The sequence below is a fragment of the Anolis carolinensis genome, chromosome X (genome assembly GCF_035594765.1).
Source record: "Anolis carolinensis isolate JA03-04 chromosome X, rAnoCar3.1.pri, whole genome shotgun sequence".
Lineage (NCBI taxonomy): Eukaryota > Metazoa > Chordata > Lepidosauria > Squamata > Dactyloidae > Anolis > Anolis carolinensis.
In genome coordinates, this window is record NC_085847.1 from 9,198,866 (window position 1) to 9,225,274 (window position 26,409).

Below are 26,409 nucleotides of genomic sequence, written 5' to 3' on the forward strand. Positions count from 1 at the left end.
AGCCGAAGGGGAGGAGCCACGAGGGTCCCCTCCGCGCCCCGCCACTCGCCATTGGCTCCCTCCCGACAGGAAGCCAGGCCACGCCCTCTTCGCATTCTTTCTCGAGTTTGAACAAGAAGTTTCGTCTGGAGTCCTGAAGTGTTGTCAGTCCAATACCCCTTCCCTTTGGTCTGCCGGATTCTTAGAGTCGCGGTGGCGCAGTGAGTCGGCTGCACTGCTGACCTGAAGGTTGGCTCGCAGACCCGGTTCAAATCCGCGAGACGGGGTGAGCTCCTGTCTGTCAGCTCTAGCAGGCGGGGACAGGAGAGAAGTCTCCCAGCAGGATGGGAACACATCCCGGCGTCCCCCGGGGAACGTCTCTGTAGACAGCCAATTCTCTCACACCAAAAGTGACTTGCAGGATAGTCGGCTTTCATGGCTGGAATCACTGGGTTGCTGTGAGTCTGTCTGGCCATGCTCCAGAAGCATTCTCTTCTGATGTTTCGCCCACATCTATTGACAGGGGTTGTGAGATCTGCTGGAAACTAGGCAAGTGGGGTTTATTGAATGGAAGGCTATTCAATGCGAATCAAGCTGGCCAATGGCAACATTCCCACTTGCCTCCAACAGACAAGAGTTCTTTCTCTCACCCAGGACATTATTCCACAGATTATATATATCAAGTGAGTGTATATATATATATATATATCCTCACTTGTCCGGGGGGGGGGGGGTCCAGACTGTGTCCTCCTGCCTGACAGAAAGGGGTTGGACTGGATGACCTTTGGGGGTCCCTTTCTATGATGCTATGATATTGTGGCTAAACAAATCAGGGATAAGAGCTAGGGTTCTGTGGAAAATAAATGTCTCCTGAAGGGTTCCAAGACCAAAAAAATATTTAGGACCCTCTGCTCTAGAGTGACAGGAGCCTTGTAGCTATTTAACTGGGGCAGGAAATAGATAGTGGCACGTCATCCTATAACTTTTGTAATACAATATAATACTAATACAGTAGAGTCTCACTTATCCAACATAAACGGGCCGGCAGAACGTTGGATAAGCGACTATCTTGGAGGGATTAAGGAAAAGCCTATTAAACGTCAAATTAGGTTATGATTTTACAATTTAAGCACCAAAACATGTTCAACAACTAATTTGACAGAAAAAGTAGTTCAATACGCAGTAATGCTATGTAGTAATTACTGTAATTACGAATTTAGCACCAAAATATCACGATGTATTGAAAACATTGTCTACAAAAATGCCTTGGATAATCCAGTGTTGGATAAGTGCGACTCTACTGTAACACAATATAATATTTATATATTATATATTACATGTAATATTACTAATATTACAATATATTGATATAGTACAATATAGTAATTTATTGCCAGTATTGTGTTATACTAATAATATAATATTGTATGTAAATTTAATTTGTAAGCCACTCTGAACACAAAAACGTTTGAAGAGCAGTGATCAACTGATGAAAAACAAGATCTGTTTCTTGTTAGAACAATAGTTTTTTTTTTAATTTGACACCTACAAGATTTGGGGATCTTGCAGTTCTGTGGACAGGTTTATACAATCTCAAATTTTCAATAGTGCAACCTGTGCAAGCAAGAAAAATGACAAACATTGTCCTTCACTTTCTTATAAACATCTACTATTATAGGCAAAACAAAACTTACCCATATTTTTAGATAAGTGACTATTCACATTTTGTACATTTACAATTTTAGACAGCTCCAGGAGAAAACTCTACAATGTCTTACAACAGAAAAGGATTCAAGTTACGGGGCAACAGAAATAAAAAAATAATCAACCTAGCACAGACATCAGACCCCCCCTCGCGTGCCATTGCCCCCCTCCCTCATTGTCTCATTTACAGGTCAAGTAGAGAATTCCGTAACAAAATAGAACAGAAAGGCTTCAAAGGGAAGTCATGGGACATGGAAGTAAATTTGCACTTGCGTTTCCCAAAACCTCACCGGGAAGGAAATGTGTGGAACGGGAAGAAAAATAAAAGGAAGAACGAAAAGAACCAGGCTTTTTTTTTTTTTAAAGCCGTTCTTGCAGCACACATTAAGAACACCATTAATACAAATTTTTTTTGTTTTCTAAAAAAAGGAAGCTTTAAAATGTTGATTTTTATCTCACGCGCACAGAAGAACACCTTGCGGATTTCAATCACGTAACCTAGAGGAGAAAGCCCCAAAAAAGAAGAATATGCAATCACGGTACAGACTCCATTTTTAAACCAAAAAAAGAAAAATGGAATCGTCAACGCTGCACTGAGATTGTGCCTCTCTCTCTCTCTGTCTGTCTGTGTCTCCCAGCTGACATCTTGCGTGGGTTTCCTCTTGCTCATGCCTGATCCGGAGGAGCCATGCACAGCCAAACCAAGAGATGGTCACAACCCTGAATGCATGGTTTGCAAACACCTACTCTTCATGCTGCTTTTTTAAAATAAATGTACTCTTTTTGTATAGCTTGAGACCTCTGTTGCCACCAATATTATATATATACATATATATACACATATATATGTGTCGCCTTTATATAGGAGCTGAAAATACATGCATCTGAGGACCTCTCCTGCAGCAATGGCACCGACGTGCTGCATTTAACCCTGAGCACTGCAATGACAAGGTGAATGGACAGCTTGGTTGAGCCCTTTCAAGCCTCTTCCAACCCACCAAAGGAAGTGATGATTTGTTGCTCAAGTAGGACAAAAATAAAACTCTGTCAACGGAAGCACTACAAAGAGCACAAAGGAAGAAAATCAAAAAAGGACACATGGACCACTGTAAAACAAGGTTTGGCTTTCAGTCTGACCAGCCTTCTGGTGCCTCTTGACTTCTGCACAGTTCTAGTAAGCATGATGGAACTGAAAGTTATTTCTTTGGAATCTGTCCCTGATATTTTAAAAAAATATGCCATGATACACGTTTTCCCAGCCAAATGCCAAAGACTCTTTCTCATGCATTGTTGAAGTTGGTAATGCTCTGCGGGTGATGCTGTTGCCAGATCTGCTGCTGTTGCACGGCAAGCTGCTGAGACTGGTCCGAAGTTGACAGGAGGTTGACAAGGGGGGACACACAATTTGCGGGAATGATCAGCCCTGGAACAGAAGAGAGGATTGAGAGGATTACACAGGCATCCATCACATTCGAGAGTGAAGAACTGGGGGCCAGGAAGACGTCATTCCACCATGTCTCCTGTGTCATTATGACAATATAATATTGTATAATGTTGATATTGTGCTGTGCTAGTGATGTGATGGAGCCTCCGGTGGCTCAGTGTGTTAAAGCGCTGAGCTGCTGAACTTGTGGACCAAAAGGTCCCAGGTGGGGAGCGAAGTGAGCGCCTGCTATTAGCTCCAGCTTCTGCCAACCTAGCAGTTCGAAAACATGCAAATATGAGTAGATCAATAGGTACCGCTCCGGCAGGAGGTAATGGCGCTCCATGCAGTCATGCCAATAGCCACATGAAATGGAGATGAGCACCAACCCCCAGAGTCGGACACGACTGGACTTAATGTCAGGGGAAACCTTTACCTTTACCTAGTGATGTGATATATTGTATGTACATGTGGTATTGATGGTGATATTGTAGTGTGTTACAGTATGATAGTGATAGTAATACACTATTATAATTGTGTATTGTGTGTTGCATGTGGTATTGCTAGTGGTGGTGTAGTGCAATGTGGTGGTGTATGATGCTTATGTTGTGCTGTACCAGTAATGTAATGTACTACCTATAACTTATAAGTCGCCCTGAGTCCCCTTTGGGGTGAGAAGGGCAAGATATAAATGTCGCTAATAAATAAATAAATAAATAAAAAAGTAACACTCTGCCTTGGCCCCACTGAACTGGACAACTGCATAACAACTATTCAAGGCTGGGCACAACCGACTGTGTAGATCTGGAGGGCCAGTTAGAAAAGAAACATGGAGGTTTATTACTACAGGCAGTCCCCAAGTGAGGAACAAGAGAGGTTCTGTAGGCTTGTTCTTAACCTGAATTTGTATGTCAGCCAAAACAGGGACATTTTTAAAGTAGTCCCCAAGTTACAAAAATCTGACTTACAAATGACTCGTAGTGAAGAACGGGGTTGAGACAACAGGAAGTGAGAGAAATCTCCCCCTCAGAAGGAAGGGAAATCCACTCCTGGAAGAGTTATTATCAAGGGAGATACACAACCGTAGGGAGAGAATGAGAGTATAGGGAAAAGGTAGGCATTTTGTTCAAGACTGACTAAAACCCACTAGATTTGTGTTCAATGAATGGAGTATCCTGGTCATAGGGACCCCAAGATGTATGGCTCACCTACAATTCTCTGTCCGTCCTCTGTTCTTAGCCGAACAATTTGCATTTTCACATTGGTACCGCTCACTGAGGCTAGAACTCCTTCCACTTTCGTCCAGACGCTCAGGACTGAGCCGCACAGGACGTAGTACGTCCGACAGCGCAAACCCACCTCACAAACCAGGCCCAAGCCTGCTTTTTTACAGTTGCCTCTCCTGAAAAGGGGGAGATTGGATTCAGACATGCATTGATCTTTAAGCAGAAACCAGGCATCGTATTCTCTATAAAAAGTCAAATACAAGGTAGATGGTCTTGTACAAAGAAAATGACGATGTTGGATTGTCAATGATCTTCTCAGATATGTGAAGTAAAAAGAGAAAAGTCCTCCTTGCCCTGTTTACTTCACTTATTAATAAAGGAAGGTTTATGCACACTCAAGCAAGTTATGATCTTTGGAACTTTTAATTTGGCCAAATATAGAACCACATATATTACATACTTGGCCAAATTGAAAGGCCGATGTCTAATTGCTAGTCCCAACAAATGCTGAATTTCCAAGTTTCAATTTCATGAGACTATTCTAGTTGGGAAACTCAAATCAATGTATATGGATTCTCCTTTGGATTTCTCTCAACTCAACTCAATCATTTCTCATACAACCTATCTTCAGGCTAAGTTAAAGATACTGCAATGGAGGTCTATGGTCAGTTAGTTGCACACAGTTATTCCAAAACTCGTGGAAAGTATTCCGCATAATAGATCTAAAGCAACTGTGTCCCCATTTTTTTTCTGCTGAAGCTTCCTTTTAATATGTTCCCTGATGAAGCTATAAGAAATCAACATGTGTCCCATTTGCACTATTCCCTCTCTCTTTCAATATTTCAAGAACTTACCAGTAAGCGTGGGTGCAAGTGTCTGCCGATGATGTGTACTGCTCTAGCCAATGAGGCAGAGCATCGTCAGAAGATACCTGAAAATGACAGAATAGTTACAGATGTATCATGGTCATTGTCAATTCAGATGCAAAATCAAATCATGATATTGAAGGTATGAAGGAGTTGAACCTTGAGATGTGTGCTGCACTAGCTAAATGTGTGATCTTTGGATTTTGTTCCCATAATCTGAATCGTCATTTCAACTTATTATCAGGAGTATATAGTTTCCTTTCTTAAACCAGTATTTTTTACAGACATAAAACATCTGAGAGCTTCTTATATAGAGAGAAAGTAGTCAAAATTATTTATCAAAACATCAAGTAACCTTTTTATATTTTTTCTTTATTTCTGCATAGGTTTCCAGTTTCAGTTGTTTCCCAGTATTTGGTCGATAAACCAGGAAAAGCTTTTTTTTGGGATTCACTTCTTTCATCAGGATGGCAGTCTTCTTATTGTTTCGTATCTGGAAAAAGGGGAGAATGAAAACATAGTTCAGAAAGTGTCAACATTTTGGTTGCTTACTATGCTCACATGCTCTGCAGGAGAATAATGAATATATGGAATTATTTTGCTACATGAAGGTTTTGCTGAGCTGCTATGATCTGTTTTTTTTTTTAAGATGACATATCCAAGCCCTGTGGACCTCCGATCATTTAATACTAAACCCATAAGTGACACTAGTTAAAGAATTTACTAAACCTCAGTTGCAAAGTCTCCAGGATGGGGGAATAAGCCAAGAAATCACAGTCTTACCTGAAGAGATAAATAAAAGCCATCTTCTGGTCCAGTCTGCTCAGCCCAAATCTTAGTCGCTTCTTCCCAAGACATCCCTCTCTCCACACTTATCTGGAGGACATTGAAGCATAAAGCATATTTAGTCAAATTCCTTGAAATCAAATGTTTGATTATCTCAGGATTAGGAAGAGTATGAACAGCCATGCCAAATCTAACATCAAGAACTAAAGAACTTACAGTGTACAATTCGACATGTCCTGAGGTAGAATATCCCGGTGTCAGAAATTTTTTCGCATCTGCCTTCCTCACTTTCTCATCTCCCGAGCCCAGATCTTCAAGAAAAAGAGACACAAGATATATGGTGTGCTACCAGTGAAATTCATACAGAATATTTAAGGATACATGTATGCCATGACCAAAGTGGCCCAGATTGTAGAGTATGAGAAAGAAAAAGTCCGCCTTCCACATTACTCTCTTCCAAGGAGCAAGAATACAAATGGTAGAAGAACAGAACAGTCAAAGTAGCAGCTATCAAGAAAGTGGGGTTAAGAGCCCCAGCTGCTCGAGGCTGGCACAGCATCATTTGGGCAGCAACTAGCTACCAACACAAGGTGTGGTTTTGTTCCTGGCAAAGAGGGCAGCATACAATTGTATGTTGTCCTGTGGACATTGCTTTAATCTGCTGCCATTACTGGCAATGGAATGCCTTGACATCCACAGGGGCTCTGCATATCAAGCTTACCTAAAATACCCATATCGTATCTTCCATTCTTTTTGGCGTTCTGGATTACTGCATTTAGCGTGTCTGAAAAGTACTGGAACAAAGCATTCTGTTGATGCACTTCCATACCCAGAATTCGATTTAAGAATTTCCCTATATTATTGTAATCTAAAAAAAAAAAAATACAAGAAGCCATTTAATTCAGAAGCCCAATTTTAAAAAATGGACTGAATCGTTGAGAAGCAGCCTAAATTCCTAACCATTTACCCTAGACAACAGTGTGAAAGATGAAGCTATCAATGGCATAATGATGGCGTTTCAGAACGAGGGATCCAGTTTCAAGGCAGGGTATTTCATGATGGCAACAGGTTATAATTACACAAAAAGTTACGAACGGTTTAATGAGTTACCAAGTTTAACTATTTTGAGTCAGAAACAATTTTTTAAAAATCCGCAAATTGAGCATATCTCATTAGGCCTTATGTTGCAAGGTCGCCATCTTGCAAATGGCAGAGGCCCAGGGGGTGTTTGCGCTCTGGGAGAGGCCTACAGCGGTAATACTTTACTGGTTGCAGAGATACAGCAATTTCAAATTGGGTCCATCTGTGTGAAACACCCTGATCATGCAACTTTGGGACTCTGTCCAAGCTGTGACAATAGCACTGTCTTTAATGAACGCAGAAGATATTTGCAGCTAAGTTGCCACATCAGTTAGAATCTCCTATGCTGTCCATGACTCACTACACTGGTACAAGTTACATTATTCAAACACATATGGAAGGACAGGGAATAACCTCCTTTCTATATGAGTTACTTTCACAACAATATTTGTTCCCTGATCAAACTCTTCTGTTGCATTCACCACCTAATTCAGTGCAGCTTGAGCAACACAACAGAGGTACATCCATTCCTGTCATAACAACAACTACATCAAGCTTTGCTCTTCATTCCTCAGATCATTTTGCATTAGGCCAGGATAGTTGTCATTTGCAAAGCTTTTATTCAATAGCTTTAAAGCATATCAGAAGCTTCAGATTCTTCCCCATTGTTTTATTCAAACCCGGATGTTTTCATTATCGATTTTGAGGCTAAATGCCTCCGACTCACTGACACCAAAGAACAAAATACCTTTGTCGAGAGTTAGAATTCCGGATCGGTCTTCTACATTTATTAGTCCCACGCCTATTAAACCTTGTCGGACATCTAGGAAGAGAAGGAGGTGGTTACTTATGGAGTCTGAGATGGGATCCTTCCGAAAGAGTCATTAGTAGGTTTATATAAATGGTGACTAAAATATCAAATGGTAATGATAGTGATAATGTTCAGGTCCAAAATAAACACAGCAGCACAAACAAGCAACAAGGATCTGCCATACAAATGCCACATGGGCCTGTAGCTAGAATGCCATTATCCAGGGTGTTTGTACAAAAAAAAATCATCCAGTCAGGACTAAATCTGTTAAATTTAGCTGACTTGTTGAGTCACTGTTAAAGTGCACAATTCCATTTCAATTCGTTCTACAAAATGGTTTAATTTTCACTTGCATGTGTGATTCCTATACATTAAAAACGAATGTGTATACCTTTAAAGAACTCTCCTGGATAGTCAGCTGGAGGAGACACTAACGCTGAATCTAAGTTCACAATGGATTTCATGACTATTTCCAGTGCATTTCGGCCATACTAGGGAAAGAGAAAAGGTACGGTGACTATCATAAACACCAACATGTTTCTTTAACTAGACATTTTTGAAGGTAGGCTGTTCCAGCAAACAAAAAAGTCATTAACATATGCAATTCTAATTTAAGGTTAGAGTAGACAAAGCCTTATAAATTTCTTTGTTGTTCCTCTAAAAAAGCCAGGGCTATTTCATCTCCCATTCAGAATCTCACCAATGTATGAGGTTGATCTTTACATAAAAAGAAAAGCGCAGAATGACAACAGCTATAAATCTCCCAAAAAGACAAAGCACAGTAGGGTGAGATTTCGTACATAAGAAGCAAGATTCTTACCTTATTGTCAAAGTTGAACCTGCTCAGGTCTCTTGTTTCTGTTGCTCTTCTGTCACCATGAGTGAGAGCGCCCTATTGAAAGACAACTGCTTTATAACTGAGAAGTTTTGTCCTCTTAAGAAAAACTAAGTTCTGTGCTGCAATCCTTTGCTTTTAAGAAAGCCAACAAAACGCATAGTTTAATTAAAGTAAGTTATGCAAAATTATGTCACGACCAGACCAGCTTACTGAGCTACAGAATAAACCAGCCAATATTAACACAGAAAAAAAGTCTTGTCTTTATAGTATAGTAATTAATGGGATACTATCAACAGTTAACATATAATGCATTTTTTAAAACATAGAAGCGATCAAGTTCATTGTGAAAAGCAGCTTGTTTTATATCTTGAAAATAATTAAGAACTCGGAAAGCACCAAGACTCACCAGCATCCCAGTTATCTGCTGAATAATAATAACCCTAAAACTAGTAAGCCTAACCTTTGGCCAAAACCACCAATATACAACCAATATTTCTAACCATTTCAAGGCACAGGGCAAGCCACAGAGGGAAACAGCTGAGATGCTGCCAAATGCTCCTTCTTAGCATATTCCAACAATAGCTGCTTAATGGTACAACTGAAAAAGCAGTCCTCCGGCCCTTGCATCAGACTTCAATCCTGTATTTCTTGGTCTGAAGTCTAGTCAACATTCTCCTTACCAAGCTCTCCAGTCGTTTGGCAACAATCGATGCAAATCTTTGTTCTCCTGCCAGCTCGGAAATTAGGAAGACATACTCCGGGGCAGTCACTTGGTTGGACCGGTGTGTTCGCCCTGTGCATTAAGAAGAGAAACAGATTATATGCATTCAAGTGGCCTCCATACATTCAGGTTATGCCATGCCATCTTGAAGGGGCGAGAAGATCTGGGGGGAAAGGGGAAACAGGATTCCAAGTGTTAAAGCAGACTCATATGGCCAGATCCATAAAGAATTCCACCCATTCTTGGATGGCTGCTACCTGCATTAACTTTTGATGCTATGCAAAACCTAGCAGATTTTGAACTCCTGTTCACCTAACATTGTTCATTATGTACGTTTGCACACATCACACTGGAACATGAGGATTCTAGGACTAATTTATTAAAACTCCAAGTTGTGAGAAGCACCTTTTTTTACACCGAACTACTTACCAAACTGCTGTATTGCCCTATCTGCACTCCATGGTAATTCGAGGGTCATATGCACCCTTCGCCTCTGGTTTTTGGCTCTTCGGTCTGCCTGCAATGATATGCCTGAGCTGGCTGCTTCAGAGATAATGGCAATATTCTTAAAGACAGAGAAAAGGGAAAAAAAGGTGTTGTTTAGCAAGAGATCTCAGCTTTTATGTGGTTGCAGACAATGTGAGTATGAAGAAAAGCAAGAAAATCTAACCTTTTGTTTTACAAAAACAATTGAGTGATAAACTTCTACAAGAAGTTTTAGCCCTGACATCTCACAAAATGCAGATGTATCCAGTTCCATTATTCAAAATGATGAAAAGGTAACTTCAGCACAGGACACTGAGAAGGTATCATCTTCCCTTTTCTTACTGATGCACCACAGCACATAATAATAATAATAATAATTATTATTATTATTATTATTATTATTATTATTATTTTATTTTTATACCCCGCCCCATCTCCCCGAAGGGACTTGGGGCGGCTTACATGGGGCCAAGCCCAGACATCAGACAATATAAAAACATAGCAATAAAACAAGTCAATCAACAATAAAACAAATCATAAAATAATAAAGTCACATACAATAAATATAATGATATTTGCCATGCTTGCCATAGAAGATACAATCTTGTTTCTAAACTTCTGGACAGACTGACATGCCGCAATGTTCGAAGCAGGAGCTCTTTTATGACACTACATTAGCCCTACATAGACAGCTTGGCTTTTTGAAGACATTTTAAACTACTACACTACTACATTTTAAACTACTACACAGTGGAATGTTGCTGAAAAGGGTTGCCAATATGACCCAAGGCTTTGCATGCATTTTAACTGAAACGATCAACTAAATGTTACCTTATCACCATCCATGAATCTCTGTTTCTCAGTAATATTTAAGATTTCAACTGGAACGTCAAGCTCAGACCTTGATTCATATGAGATGCTGCCATCATCATTACTCACAACTCTCCCTTTGCGACCGGTCATCTGTGAAAGAGAAAGACATTTCAGCATGCTTTAGAATATTTCGAGACATATATTAAATATTTCCAAGGCATGCCTTCTTCAATAAGAAGCGGACTCAAAAGTATCTGAACACCAATATTTGAATGCCTTTGCATTTAATATAGCATTGTTTAGTCTCACATAGTCACCTAAGGCACCTTGGTTGAAAGACAGCAAAGCCAAGAAAAATCACAGGGATAAATGTTACACAGGGATATTAAATGTATTGGTAAATGACACACAGAGGCAGCAAGTTTATTTAAAAGAGCTCTTTAAGGCCAAAGCTTTAAGATTAGGCAAAGACTAATGCCTCTAGTCTAGGGAGATAGGATCTGAGGGCAAGCTGTGTCATAAATTCCACACTAAATTGTAAATCTCCTCCAAATTTCTAATGTGCTCAGATCAATGAAGACAAAGATTTATGAGAACACGAAGCAATTAAATAAAATTTCAAACATTCTAAGCTATGCTTATATACACATCCTGGATGCCCTGCTTTAATTTCAACTGTTAGCCTCTGCCCATCACCAAATAATAGGTGGATCTCCCTCCCAGCCCATTCAAATCCCAGCACCCACCTCTGCCACATTCTCAGGACCACCCAGTTCATCGATAAGCTCATCCAGTGTATTTGGCGGAAGGTCTTCGGACAGTTTTTCCAGTCTATCCAACAATTCTTTTTTCATCTGCTGGGCTCTTTCAACAGCATCCTGACTTGTTACATAGCTGGTATGGGTATTAGTGTTAGCTGCAGATTATAAAAAGTGGGAGGGGAGCAATTTTAATACATGGGAGTGTTGCTTCCACTACTGGGAGCATCCCAGCTTCAGAACACTATGCAGAAGTTTCACATGCAACATACCAGATATAGTAGTAGGAGTAGATGTTACAGCTGGCGAAGAGAGAGAACTGGGCCGTTTGGATCCCAGACCAGATGCTAATAAGGCACTCTGAATAGAATCTGGGTCTATACTTTTCTTCTTTTTCTTCTCTTTATTCTTCTTATGCTCTTTTCTGATTAGCCAAGGATCTGAAGATGAAGGGGAAAAAAGAGCAAAGGCAAAAGAGTGCTCTGCAAACATGTGAAATCACATGCTGGAGCTAGTTGTTAAATGGCTTCAGACAATGCTCAGCCTCCACGATCTCTAGAGCTAGACAACTCTGAAAGGCTAAGCGGTCGCATTAGCCTACCAAGAGAACTTGGAGGGCAAGGGAAGTCCCCAAAACTGGAGGGCCATAACATTCAATCTACTTTTGGGAGGGAAAAACACTGAATTTTGCCCCCAAATACCCCCTAGGGGCACGGGGAGCATTTTCATCATAGTTTGGGGATGTGCCTTGCCATTTTGGGTCAGGACAGACCTCTATTTTAAGTCCTGGAACTGAGCAATAGTAACTTCCTGTTCACCTCTCATTTCAAAAAGGCCTCTCCTGAGTCTAAAGGGGATCAGGGGGTGGAAATGTGTTGGAAACAACCCCTAGGATGAATTTGGGAGCCAAACCCTAGGCGGGCTGAAGGCCACACTTTGCTAACTCTTGCTCTAGTTCAGGTTGTGGTATCGCAACATACGGTATTATAGAAGGTGCAGCCAAAGATTATTTTAAAGAAATTAATTGCAAATAAGAGACACTTTGTGGCTCACCATCTTCATCATCTTCACTAGACTCATCCCTAAATGGGTTGAAGTCATCGTCATCTCCGGAACTTAAAAAGCGTGAGCTCTCGTTGTCACTTTCTTCATTGTCAGATGCATCTGACTCACTGTAGCTCTCATCTGAACTGCTGCCGGCTAAGCCACCCGTTTTACGGGCTTTTTTGGTTTCCCGGGATATTTCTTCACCTTTTTCATGCAAAAGGAAATAAAAGCAGGTATTCTCAGAACGTGACATTTAGCCCACACTTACTGTCCACACCATTATTTTATCTCAGCTTTTATCACTGCTACTTAAATATATAAATATTCCATAGTGTTTCTAACTTTTGCGCTCAGTATTGTTTTCTACCTCTACTTTTAAAATGTATTTTAATGACTAAACTTATGTTTTATTTAGCTTTTACTATTTGTTTTAATGCTGGTCATTGACTGAAATTTTATATATAATATAAATATAAATACACACACACATATACATATATAGTGTATGGAAGTGATGGGGACAATTCAGCACCCCGGACTTGTTAGAGTTATGCTGGCTATGGCAGATGGGACATCCCTCAGTCCTGGTTATTATTAAAGGATTAGTAGATGTCCAAGCATCAGAAAATTTCAAATGAAATTTTTTTGCATATGTTATATTAACAGGTTTGCAAGGAGTCACCGTGATAACAGGAACAGCACTGTCTTACCTTTGCGTTTCTTTACTTTGTCCTCCTTGCAAGGACTGTCCCTGGGAGAATTGTTACTACTGTGAACAGACAAGTCTATCCCCAACAAGCTAAAAAGCTTCTTTCTGTCAGGTGCTGGGAAATGTTTTTCAATGAGAGACTGAAAGACTCCCCTGCAGAATTAGAAAAAAAAAGAATGCTTAAGTTATTTCTTTCTTTCTTTCTTCAAAGGAACACCCATTAAGACCTCCCTCTCCCAGGAATTTTCAACTCTGTTGTTTATGTAATATTTAGCTTTGCATTTCAACATAGTGTAATAGTTTTGAGTATTGGTCCGAAGATTCTGGAAGACAAAGGTTTGAATCCCCACTCAGCCATGGAAACTCACTGGGCGATCTCGGCCAAGTTACATTCTCTCAGTATCTCCAAGAAAACCCTGCAATGTGCTTGCCTTAAAGTAGCCATAAGTTGGAAATGACCTGAACAACAAACAGTTCATTTACCACCCAATTCCTTCTCCATCCTCGAGTTGCCTTCTTTTGTCCCACATTGAAAACTAAGAATATGGGAAGATTATTATTTATTTATTACGATATTTATATCCCGCCCTTCTCACCCAACAGGGAACTCGGGGCGGCTTACAAAAAACACATATATAAAAGTTGTACAGTGCACTATAAATCAGTTAAAAAATTAACTTACATCAGTATTCATAAAACACATTATAAAAATTATGCTAAAGTACTTTGAACTTTAAAAACATTCAAAAAGTAATCTCTCCCAAGACTTTCATAACTGATCAAGGTCTTACTTTGCTGTAGAAACAAAGTCATTCAGTTCACCGCCACCTTCTTCCAAAGCCTCTAAGGTTCTTGCTTCCCCAGTGGACTGCAACCCAATGACCACACACTGGAAGGAGAAAAGAGCACACACTCTTGAGATTTTAAGCGCTTCCAGATATACAAAGTTTCACCCAGATCCCCACCTCCAAGCTTCTAAGGGAACAAGTCAACAATCTGAAAGCAGCTCAGTCAAGGTTGGCCTGAAACTTACTTTGCCATTTTTTATTTCTTCGCGGGCCAGCTGCACCACTCTCTTCACTTTGGATGCAATGCAGAGGTACTTGAAAAATCTCTGGTGTGCAGACCAGAACTGGCCCCACATTGACTTCTTCATCCGTTGTTCTGCATCAATGAGGTCAGCCGCTTGCTGGAATTTCTCTCGGGCACTTACCCACTAAAAAGGAACACAGTTGTAATTGTAAGCCACTTTGCAGTTGGAGTACAAATATCCCAAAGCCATAGGTGTCAAACCCAAGGCCCACAGGCCAAATCTGTTCCTCTATTCATTCTATGTAGCCCTTCAGATGCTGGACTACAACTCCTGTATTCCTCAATGGTGTGCAAAATCTAGCCAGTGTGTTTTGGAGATAGCTTGGAGTATATTAAATGGTCAATGTAGATCAGGCATAAGCCTTGCTTTAAAGCATAATCATGTTCTCAATAGGATGTGATAATACCATGTATTAAACAGACACGTAACAGTAATCATATAGCTGCATTTGTTAACATACATATACGCAAATAATTTCAATGCAGTAATTTTGAAATTTGGAATCTGCTTCCAAAAACATCCTCACAATCTTCACTAATAACAGCAGTAAAACCAAATTGATATAGCCACATTTTTTTCCTCTAAATTAGAAGTGGGCTATCAGATTTCATCCTTTGGCTGCAATCCAGGCAACGTAGCTGGCCTTACACCTCATTTTGAAGCAATGCAATAAATCAGTAACAGCTAGCCTAAACTCCACTGGCTTCAATGGAATTTTGTCAGGATGGGAGCAGAGATCAATTTCAATATACAAGTTGCACTTCTGACATTTTTCAAGCATCTCCAAGAATTCAATGTCTGGGTTATCATGAGATATGTCATGTGTTTAAAAAGACTTACCATTTTCACAGACTTATTATACATCTTAACATAATGGTGAGAAAGCTGAACTTCATCGATTTTGAAGGTCACACCTGAAAAGCTCAGCTGCCTTGCTATGTACATTCCTCGTAGCTTCATATCCATAGCAACAATTTCCATGGCACCTACGCCTCTGAAGACGAAACAGATAAAACCAAGGCAATATTAAACATGGAAATTCTTTCTAAATATGTAGCAACTGGGCACACTGGGAAAAGATAGCACGATACACAAGACTGATGATGTGGAACAGTAAAATAAAACTGCTAGACATTTTGAACCCAAGGACACAGGACAATGCACGACATGAGCCTGTATGTAATTTAAGGAGTTGTCTGAAAATAGAGTGGATTTTGCCCATGCTCCGGTTTTGATTTGACGATGGGATGTGCCAATGCCAATAAAGGAAAGACCTTCCCTTAAGTGGTGTATACCTCCATGAAATATGAATACTGCATCTGAGAGATTTTCCCTCAACAGAAAGTATCCTTTAAGAAAGCATACACAATGTACAAAAGAAGAATGTTTAACAGGAAACATCTTCAGAGACACCAAGATAATACCCATGCATCTTTTATTGTGACCTTCGACATACAAAACACATGTTCTGCTACTGAGCAATGCCTCTTTCCAGAGTTTATAACAGCTGCTGATATCCATAGTCAAGAACATACCTTCTTTCAACAGCCTGAATAAAGTCACTGAACTCCCTAAATGGAGTTCCTTCACCCCATATACCAAGTCGATTCATATATGCCATATTGCGTGGCTCAGATGCACCTAAAAGCGAAAACTCAGATTTTAAAAATGTATTCCATCTATCACAAAGAAAACAAAAAAGCACACAAGACATATTAGGTATATATCTTAGATAGTACCTACCTGTGGCACTAGCATAAACCACTCTGGCCTTGGGAAGTTTATTCTGCAGCTCCAGAACAGCCAGGCCGGTCTTTGTTGGTTTTGAAGAGCCAACAGGGCAAAGATTTTTCGCCTTGTGACATTCATCAAATACTATCTGAATCCATTGTTAAGGAATAGACAATGAAAGAGCAACGAAATAACTACAATAAAAAAGTTTTGTCAAATTCAGCAGTATTTCTTAGTTCAAACATTTGTTAACTCAGAGATTTAAAATTAGTGAGCCATAAAAGCCTAATTTACACTGAATAAAGTTACAGCTGGGATCAGACATTCTTTGCGACAGAATTTATAAAGTGCTAAACGACAATTTGGTTGTTAAAACACTGAAAAGATACAACTCCATCGAAGTCATCTCCACACCAGTGGAGAAGCTGCTTGAGCCTGGTTTTATATTTTCCTCCAGACTGACTTTCCCCAATAAGAGAAGAGTATGTGGCAAATATAACACCTTTCTTCACACTTCCATTATGTTTAGAAGAAATCTTTCCATATTTGAACTAAAAAAAAAAGATGAAGAGTGTGAAAGACACCATTTGACTGGCACAACTATTAGCTCCTCGAGTTTCAACTACTGTATTTAGAGGGCTGGAATAAAATAAGGGGAGAAATAACTGTAGTGCTGGATTCAGCTCCATGTGTTTCAAACTGCTAGGAACAAAAACCCCAACTCTGAATGTTGGAACACTGATCAAAATTAATGTTACTATTGTTATTTAACAAGAGGCTGCAATATAATTTCTAAGAAACAAACAAAACTAATTTTTCTCCCAAGTGTATACAGTAAAGTTTCCACACCTTGTTTAATGAATGGACCAAAATGTTTTTTGCTCCAATATCTCTCAAATCTCTTTCCGCGTCGTATTTTAGATCATTTGAAACACTAAACCTAAGAAAGAGTAAACACAATACAACCATGAAGAAAACAGCAATGAATGTATACATAAAGATAGTGACAAGTTTTTAATATTCATATCTGAATCTTCAGTACTTACCATACAGCCCTTTTTCTACCTAAGAGGTAGTTTTCATAAATTATGCCAGCAATGGTTCTTCCTTTTCCGACACCAGCACCATCACCAATTAAAAATCCAGCTCTGTCTCCGTTGGGGAGGAATGTTTCATGTTGCTGCAAGAAATATAATAAAATCATATTAAAATTCAACATAGCAGAAGCCATCCTCCGATCAAACCATTTCTTTAACTGAACCAGCATCTTGTTAGTCAATGATGTAGCTTCCTATTCCAACATTCCTATAAAGCATATGTGGATCTTTGCAATACCTGAGCTGCATACGTGATTGCTTCAAGCTGCAATGCTGACAGCCAGCCACTGTCAATGCTCTCTTCAGGAATTGATGACTTGTACCAAACCTCAGGAGGGGTAACACTGGAAAGGGAGCTGGTTTCCACCACTGGGTCAGGGTGACGCAGGCCGATTTTTACTGAATGGAACAGAGAGATTGATTATTGTATGTTTCTTTCTTTTGTAAATTATGTCAGCATTTAAGAAAAATTCTGAGGACTACATTCCAGTGCCAGGTGGGACCAAAAGAAAAAGCACCATATAGCTTACGTCGATGCTTTGAGCCATGGGGGGAGCGGGTAATAAAAGTATTATTATGTAAAACAAAGAAGTTGGGGACCCTTCCAAAAACTGGGAAACTACCAGAAACTACCTGTCTATTAATCTATTAGCATCAGGATGAAAGAACTGTCTCAAATCCTGTGCAAGCAGCTAAAGATGCACATTTTGACTAAGAACATCATGATAGACATACCAAGAAACCATAACCATCATCTACTTACAAAGTACATAATTATACCATTTCTACATTACGCATTCTAAATCATATGTTACATATTCAAAAAACAGTGAAAGATTAATTAAACCTACATTTTATAGGCATATACTCTGCATATGTCTCTGCATGGCCCATTTCTTCTTCATCATCTTCTTCAGGTTCTTCTTCCTCTTTTGTTACTGGCACTTTCTGCAGCAAACATAAGAACCTGTTATACTGCTGAAAACAGGAGCAGCAAAGTTTAAGACTAACCAAACAAAGAGAGCGTATGTAATACAAAGAATATTGTCTTGAATGGAAGAGAAATTGGAATGACAGAAACATTCTTTCAGCACCAATATATAATTCATATAGGCTGCATAAGTTCCCCTTTCCTTTCTGAGTCTCTCCTACATATGAGAGGGGATTATCAATGTGAAAATGAACTAAAACTTTATCAGAACATCCTGTCTTTAAATACGCCTCTTTGGATTCTAAAAAGGACTAGATCCTTTGAAACTGACTGCAAATATCCCAACTGGTCAAGTTCACACCAGCTGTTGATGTTGCAGAAGGATCAGAGGTCTAGGTTGCCTAGTTTTGTCTTAAGCCTTTGGTGAACATCTTCCTTCAGGCACTAGCCCACTGGAGTGCCATTCAGGAAAATAAGGAATATACCTTAAATGAATGGCATGCTCTCTAGAGATATGAAAAAATCAGGTTTATTTGTCCTTTGAAGATATGGGAAGGGAGCAAGTATTGAGCGGTAGGTCACACTGTCTTGTACATACACAACTTCTGCACCTCAACTGATTGCAAAATTTATATCCTAACTCTAAATTTCATAAGTAAGTTCTCAAACTTTAGCCTGGATAGCCAATGGTGAGAAACTGAAGAAGTTGAAGGACAAAAACATTTAGAAGGCCACAGACAACATGAATCAATGTACAACTGTCACCAAAGGCTTTAGAATAAGCAAATACTGTTAATCAGAAGTGTAGGCAGACAAAGCTGGGTGCAGTAACAGAAAAGCACCAAATGATCAGCTGTCTCATGTCTGAATAGCAGAAAAAGTATCATTAGATCTCAATGTACAGAAAGGCCTACTGCATCAACAGTTCTACCCAACGTTTCCTTCTCAAGAGATCCATATGTTCAAAATTAACATTACATTTCAAAACAAAATCAAGGTCAGTTATTATAAAACTGCACCTACCATTGTAGGAGAAAAGCTTCTCATTTTTAGATCGTTCACCCATATTCTTGCAACTTCTTTTGTAGAGGCCTCCTTTTTTACAGCACCATTGCTCAAATCAGCTGCAAAGGTAGTACTTAGAGTTAAGAGGAATTCCTGGAGTGTAGTCAAAGCTTTCACACAGTGATATTGTCGAACACTGGACTTTAAACTAAATAGTACATCACAAAGTATACGTTTTTATGCTATTATAAAAGAATATTGAAATTCAGTATGTTCGACCCTTAAGAGGTTGCTAGCAACTGGATTTTGACAGTAGCTGCAGAAGACACCCTTCACCACAGTTCCACGGAATCACCTTTGTCACATGTGGGATAAGGAAAGGAAGCCCCACTCCAGTTTTAGCAGTGCAATGGATCTTACCTGGTTTGGTGGCATTTACCACCTTTGAAGACACTACTATTATTTCTGAAAGAAAAGTCAACATTTTGGGTCTCAGAGTGACAATTCATCCAATGAACATACAACCACTTGTTAAAGGAATTTATGACAATTCTACAGCCACTGAGAAAGTCACATACTGTATTTCATCACATAATAGTTATACTTCCATACTCTATTTTTGTTGGGAAAAGGAGGCTATGACGATTATGCAATGAAACTGAAAAAAACTGTTTTACCCTGTTTTATCATTTATCCGAACTGTCCCACTATTTAGAAAAGCACAGTAATTAATCTAGCTTGTCAAGCACATCAACTTTAAGTTTTGTTTTACAAGAAAGCTAGAATATATTTTCCATAATCAAACAACCAAATTGGGAGCAAAGTGACAAAACAATTTGGAAGGAGCCCTTGAGATTATTTTGTGGTGAAAAAAATCCATTTGGTTGGTGCCCGACCCCACTTACTTGCAGCTGTTGCAACCGGCTGAGCTATGTTTGGAGGTGGTTTCAGCTTCATCAGCTCATTCAGACTGTTGTTCTTGAGAAGGTCTTTCAACTGGATCTGGTCCTTTGGGGGTGGAGTCGTCAGGGTGTTCCGGGCAACAGGCATAGTAACTGATGGCCGGGTAGTGGTGCTCGTTTGTATAATTTTGGCTACAGTGATTGTTTGCCGGGTAGTGGTGACGGGAGTTGTTTTTGTCATTACTATGGTCGTTCCCAAAGTAGGGAGCTGGTTTATTTGATTCAAGACAAAGGTTGTGGTTGAGGGTGGTTGCTAGGGGGAAAAAACAGAACATACATTAGGAGCTTCACTCGTTATATTGGTTCACATAGAGGTTAAGTAGCTTTTGAATTCAATAAGCTCTCACTTTTGTAGCCATGATATTTAGGAAAAGTTCTTTCTTTTGTGGAAAAGGGAAGCCTCAGTCTGAGAAGGCACTTCTTGTCAAAAATGGGAGAGCTGGATCAAGAGTAACAAAATTGTCAAGAGGAATCAATGTAAGTAGGCCATAAGCTAATTGTGAGTCAACAGGATGATATGGCAGCCCAAAAAGCCAATGTGATTCTAGGCTACATCAATAAGATCGTAATTTTCAGATAAGGGTAGTAGTAGTGCAACACAATTCTACTTATGTGAAAGGGGCCAGCTTGTCTGCTGCTGCTCCACTGATTAGTACACAAACCAACAGATTTAAATACAAGAAAAGAGACTCCCCCTAAGTATTAGTAAGAACTTATTTAACTGTTTGACAGTGAAACAGATGGCCCTGGGAGGATGGCAGTTCATTCTCCTTCTTTGGAGGTCTTTCAAATCAGCTGGATGACCATTTTGCAGTTCTTTAGTGGTGTATTCTTTCATGGCAAGGGGTTAAACTAATGGCCCTCTATAAGATTCTATACTTTATAACAAATTAATTGTTTTCAATTTAGAAACAGTACAAAATATGAAATGTTATTTCATTGTGCCACCTCATTTCTAGCCTCAACCACACTGTATTATATCATTGTGTTCTGCAGGTTCACATTTTCTGAAGACAATATTTACAATTATATCAGAGTTAGTCCCAATTCCGAAGGGGGCATCCAGCTTAAGGGTCACATTGCCACAGCTAGTACACATACTAGACAAATGATTACTACAATATGAAACTTCTCCTTTTCTAATCAATCTAACAAAAGAAGTATTTTAAAGAAAAAAATTTCAAAGTCATGATAAAATGATCCAGTTTAAGTATGTATAGACTTTTCACCTGTTGAGCAGTTGGAGTTGGGGTTGCAAGACCCATATCCGCAGAATCAATATCAAACAGATCATTTGGACTGATACCACTCTCGCTCAAAGCAGCAAGCAACAAATCTTGTCCTGGTTCCACCATCTCTGGAAAACAAAACAAAAAGTAAGCTACAATTAGGCAATTTCAGTTGCAGCAACTGATCATACTGAAAGGACACTAGGCAATATTTCTTACAGCTACTCCTTTCCATGAGTTGACAATATAATTTCAATAGCTACAAGATGGCAGCTATTATAACAAGTATCCAAAATGTTGTATAGAAGCTGCCACTGTATGAAATATGGCTAGTGAAAATCCCTTTTCTGTCATTATGTGATGAGCTGCAAATCCTGTTAGTTAAAGGCGATCAGCAGCAGTCATTCCTCTGCTTGCCTATCTGCTCTCACTATTATGCATTTAGGTTGTACTGCAAACATACAATGGAAGTTGTAGAACTGTTGTTTTTGCTATGATGCATGTGCGTATATGGCAAGTCACCTGTCGATTTTATGGTGACCGCATAAACACCACAGCATTTTCTTAGCACAAAAAATCCTTCCTCTGAAATAAAGCCTACAGCACGTAGTATCCATTGGCGGTCTCCTATCCATGGACTAACCTGGGCTGACTCTGGTTAACTCCCAAGATTGGATGAGATCTCTTGTCTTTAGGGGATTTGGATCATATTACTAAAGTTTTTTAAAATCTGACAACCGCAGATATGAAGAGCACTGCAGGACCCTGCTTCCCCAGCTAGAGATGGGCAACCTAAGCAAGCCACAAGCTTGTGAATTATGTATTAGATATTGCTGCTCTCTTTGAGGGGTGCTAGAAAGATATATTTCTTGTGTCACTCATGGCATCATGGTTCAGGATTAACCACACATCCAAGCTAAGTTTACAAAAATGTTTGTATTTAAGGTGTCTTTTAGCTCCTTGATATGGCATGATCTCATTGGTTTATTTTTTTATTGTTGACAATAGCTGGTGGCCCAACACTGTCTGGTTGCCACAGAGTGACCGCATTAAACACTGCAGCTAAGCAAGGTTTCATTTATTACAACTGTCTGCATATAGAGCACAGTACAGCCCCCTTATCCACAGATTCAATATCCATGGCTTCACTTATCCATGCTTCAAAAATACCCCCTCAACGTGTTTATGGGCCTCTCAGACTCCTACAGTGCAATTCTGTGCTATGCTTCGAGCTCAAGAATAGTCAAAAGGAGGAAGTGCCCTGGGACATACCCCCAATGACATACTGTATGGGAATCCCTTTCTTGCAGCCGTTTATCAAGCAAGGTGATACCATTGCTATCTTGCAAACACACACCAGGGGCAACATTTCTCAGAGATAGTTTAAGAATCTGGTCAAACTAAGGACAGACTAGAGCAGGTCACTTAACACCATGGACTGAACAAACTAGGCAAGGTTTTGTAACCATTAACATTTCTTTACCAAGAGGTTCGGTTACTTTGAATCTATGTGGCAGACTGCCAAAATAGTATAAATGTAACAAATACATCACCCAACAATATTACTTTGTTTTAGAATCACTAAAGCAGCAGATTTCAACTTCTATCACACTTCTAAGGTTACAGGTGTGTGTGATCTCAAGTATTAATTTGGTATTTGGACACCTGCATTTTTGTAGCGTTTTTTAATATGCATCTGACACTTCAATTAACTGATGGTCAACATGACCAGAACTTGTGTGCACTCACTGCAGCTAAAAGCTTCATATTTCATGACGATTTTAGAAAATACACTCAGCTTATATTGGCTTATCAGCCTTGCCCATGGCCTATATATCTGTTTTCACAACAAAATCTGTTTTGAAAGTTGGATTAAGCTCCTCGGTCTTCACCCAGCAATCTTCTGTAAAAGCCCACTTATGTGAAACAGGATACTTCTGTCTCACAATAAATAAAGAGAAACATAAGTGTTCAGTAAAAAAAAAACAACCTGCATGTTTTGATTACAACAGATACGGCAATCATGGCTTTGCCAATAAAACATACAACAATTCCTTCTCTATTACAGAGAGCTTACATAGAGCCTTGCTGATATTTGCCGAGTTAAACAAATTAATTCCCAGTCTTTCAGCAGATTGCCTCCCATGCAATTGTGACCAGTTCTCCAGATCTCTGAAGGAGCTCAGCGATAAACACCAGACAGTGAAAAAAGGGTTCCTCAAAAGATCAAGTCTTTGGGCCCTTCCACAGAGTCATACAACTTAGAATATCAAGGCAGAAAATCCCACAATATCTGCTTTGAACTGGGCTATCTGAGTCCACACTGCCATATATTCCAGTTCAAAGCAGATCATGTGGGATTTTATTCAGCTGTGTAGAAGGGCCCTTTAGCTTCCACATAAAACCACGTGTGAAGGACAAACTTCCGGTTTGATTAGAAGTGACTGCACAATTATCTTCTGCACACCATTTATGCTCAAGTTTAAAAGTACCCTTACGAGCAGCAAGCAAGACTGACAAAGCCTAGGAGAAGCAAACAAAGGTTCTGTTTTTGCAAGAACCTTTTAGGTACTATAAGAAAAAAAGACGGTTAGGAACATTTGGAAACAAAAAAGCATTTCTGCTTAGTCAACCAGGAAGAAATAGCTGCTCCCCGCCCCATTTTAAAAGGCAGCTGATCCTTTTCAGTCACCCAGTGAGACAGCTCAGGGGCATCTTTTGACAAAGGACAATCAGCCAAAGCTTGTAATTGATTTTACATAAAGAAAAGAGGGCAATTACCAGTTCACTGAAGGAAACCCCATTTGCACATAGGCTCCTACTACCAGTGGCAGACTGCAATGAAGTTCTGGGATCTCTCTCACTGCTGTACGGACAATCTGTGTATGCGCGCGCAGATAACACAGCAGACCACCTCACAAGCACATTCAAAAGCCTGAGCTGTGCAGTCAAGGCAATGATTGGAAAGCCTTACTCTTTTCCCCTTCTTGCCTTCGCTACTGTGAGCATTTTCACCACAACCTACGTAAAACAAGGGCACCAGGCTCACTGACAGAGCGCTTATCAACACAGAAGGCTGGCCCCATATTGTTATGGCTACTTCCTTCAGAGGCAGAGGATGCTAAGCAATGAATTCTGAAAAGGGGGAAAGATTTGCCTAGCCAGTTGAAAGGAAAACACCTCAATCTTTTAATCTATAAATAGCATTCAGAACTGGGAAAACTGTAGCCTCATAAGGGGATGTGAGAGCCATATTTAAATATTGGAAATGATGTCGTATTGAGGAGGGGGTGAGACTGTTTTCTCCAAAGACTAAGACGCAATAGAGCAATGGATGCAAATTGCAAGGAAAGAGATTCCACCTAAACATTAAGAGGAACCTCCTTACGTTAAGAGCTGTTTGACAGTGGAACAGGCTGCTGCCTCAAAGTCTGGTGGAGTATCCTCTGGAGTTTAAGCAGAGGCGGCCATCTGTTGGGAGGGCTTTGATGGTGTGTTCCTGCATAGTAAGAATGGGGTCGGATGAGTCTTCTGGGGTCTCTTCTGGCTCTAGGATTTGATGTTGAGTAGCCCTGAAAGGCCCAGGACAGAACCATGTGGCATCTCACTGGTCACTTCTCTCCAGGATGAAAGAGGAGCCATTGGGAGGCACGCTTTTGGCTTCGCCTGGTTAACCAATTCCCAAACCGACTCAGAGTAGCATCATCTAGCCCAGGGCATCTTAAACTTTCCCACTTGGGACTCCTTTCCACCTGAGAAATTTTGACGTGACCTCAGGTATGTAAGGATATAGAATGGGGAGACAAACCAAACATGGGCCGATGACAGACCAGCATGGGCAAAGGAGCTCACAGTGGTATGAATATCACTGGGGGAAATCTTGCACTGGCTGGCCTTGGGGTTCTCTTTCCACTCTAAGATTCTATGAGAATCCTATGAGCAAAGGACTGGGGCCATCCTGAGGGATACAACATGAGGTGGGGAGGGGGAGAGATGTAAGGAAGAAGAGGGGAAGGAGCAAGGGAGCCTGGGCAGGGAGCCAAGGGCAGGCGCTGAGCCCCATTCTTCTCTCCCGCCTGCCTCGATTCCATCTGGAGCCCAGCGTATGGCCGACCTAGGGCCCATTTCACACAGCTGAACAGAATCTCACATTTTCTGCTTTGATCTGGAATATATGGCAGTGCGGACTCAGGGCCCTTCCAAACGGCCATATAACCTAGGCCCCTTCTACACTGCCCTGTATCCCAGGATCCTTGATATTCTGGGGCCCCTTCCACACAGATGAATAAAATCCCACATGATCTGCTTTGAACTGGGATATATTGCAGTGTGGACTCAGATAACCAAGTTCAAAGCAGATTTTGTGGGATTTTCTGCCTTGATATTCTGGGGGCCCTTCCAGACAACTGAAAAAATCCCACATGATCTGCTTTGAACTGGAATATATGGCAGTGTGGACTCAGATATCCCAGTTCAAAGCAGGTCTTGTGGGATTTTCTGCCTTGATACTCTGGGTTCTAGGGCTGTGTGGACAGGGCCCTAGGGCTCAGCGCAAAGGGTTCCACATGGCAGGAAAGGAGATCCCACCTGAACACGAGGAGGCACTTCCTGGCTGTGAGTAAAGCTGTTAATCAGTGGAACTCTCTGCCTCGTGAGTCCTTCTTGAGGTTGGCTGGCCATCTGTCGGGAATGCTTTGATTGCACTTTCTCTGGCAAAATGGGGTTGAACTGGCAGAGCCCAGGCCGAGAAGGGAGGCCTCAGAGCAAGTCAAGGGCCCGGGGGGGGAAGGGAAGGGGGGCTGCCGAAAGATGGTGACCGTTTCCCTCCCGAAGAGGAGGGGGAGGAGGAGAAACCAAAACAAAAACAAGGCAGGCAAAGACGTTGGGACTCACTCTGGCCGCCTGTCAGCCTTCCCGCCGAGCGCCGGGCCTCCTTGCAGCCTCTCTCCGCCGCTGCGACTCCGCCTGCCCGCCCTCGCTCTCCTCCTGCGCCGCCGCTCCGTCTGCCGCTTTCTAACTCGCCGCCGCCATCTTTGCCCGCCCTCCCCTCCTCCTCCTCCTCTCGCGGGAGGAGGGGGGTGGCGGCGCGTGAGGGAGGGAGGGAAGGAAGGAGG

General features: G+C 40.7%; 1 protein-coding gene across 2 annotated transcripts; it reads right to left on the reverse strand.

Annotated features, from left to right (window-relative positions):
• Window positions 1-1,485: 1,485 nt before the first annotated feature.
• Window positions 1,486-26,409, reverse strand: sbno1 (strawberry notch homolog 1). 2 transcript variants are annotated; one of them, XM_016994742.2, is made up of 32 exons: window positions 26,189-26,409; window positions 21,296-21,423; window positions 20,010-20,319; window positions 19,525-19,569; window positions 19,123-19,223; window positions 18,020-18,116; window positions 17,407-17,567; window positions 17,118-17,251; window positions 16,921-17,011; window positions 16,461-16,622; window positions 16,084-16,219; window positions 15,876-15,981; window positions 15,181-15,334; window positions 14,281-14,463; window positions 14,039-14,136; window positions 13,249-13,400; window positions 12,545-12,742; window positions 11,764-11,931; window positions 11,480-11,649; window positions 10,752-10,883; window positions 9,864-9,999; window positions 9,394-9,506; window positions 8,696-8,767; window positions 8,267-8,366; window positions 7,813-7,887; window positions 6,706-6,852; window positions 6,201-6,295; window positions 5,982-6,074; window positions 5,554-5,691; window positions 5,187-5,263; window positions 4,315-4,508; window positions 1,486-3,106 (listed from the first exon to the last, which is right to left on the reverse strand). In XM_016994742.2, the coding sequence occupies exons 2-32, from the start codon at window positions 21,419-21,421 to the stop codon at window positions 2,964-2,966; spliced, it is 4,107 nt and encodes a 1,368-aa protein (XP_016850231.1). In that variant the 5' UTR covers window positions 21,422-21,423; window positions 26,189-26,409; the 3' UTR covers window positions 1,486-2,963. The 2 variants fall into 2 exon arrangements, with proteins under 2 accessions (XP_016850231.1, XP_003222819.1); XM_003222771.4 differs by lacking the exon at window positions 19,525-19,569 and having other exon boundaries at window positions 26,189-26,408.

What these genes read in the sequence shown, in the direction of transcription:
- sbno1 (XM_016994742.2), bottom strand. Translation starts at nt 21,421, where the DNA reads ATGGTGGAACCAGGACAAGATTTGTTGCTTGCTGCTTTGAGCGAGAGT. An exon ending in GACTTTGTTTCTACAGCAAA is followed by an intron (nt 13,401 to 14,038) that starts GTAAGACCTTGA and finishes CTAATTCTGCAG; the next exon opens with GGGAGTCTTTCAGTCTCTCA. An exon ending in GACATGTCGAATTGTACACT is followed by an intron (nt 6,075 to 6,200) that starts GTAAGTTCTTTA and finishes AATGTCCTCCAG; the next exon opens with ATAAGTGTGGAGAGAGGGAT.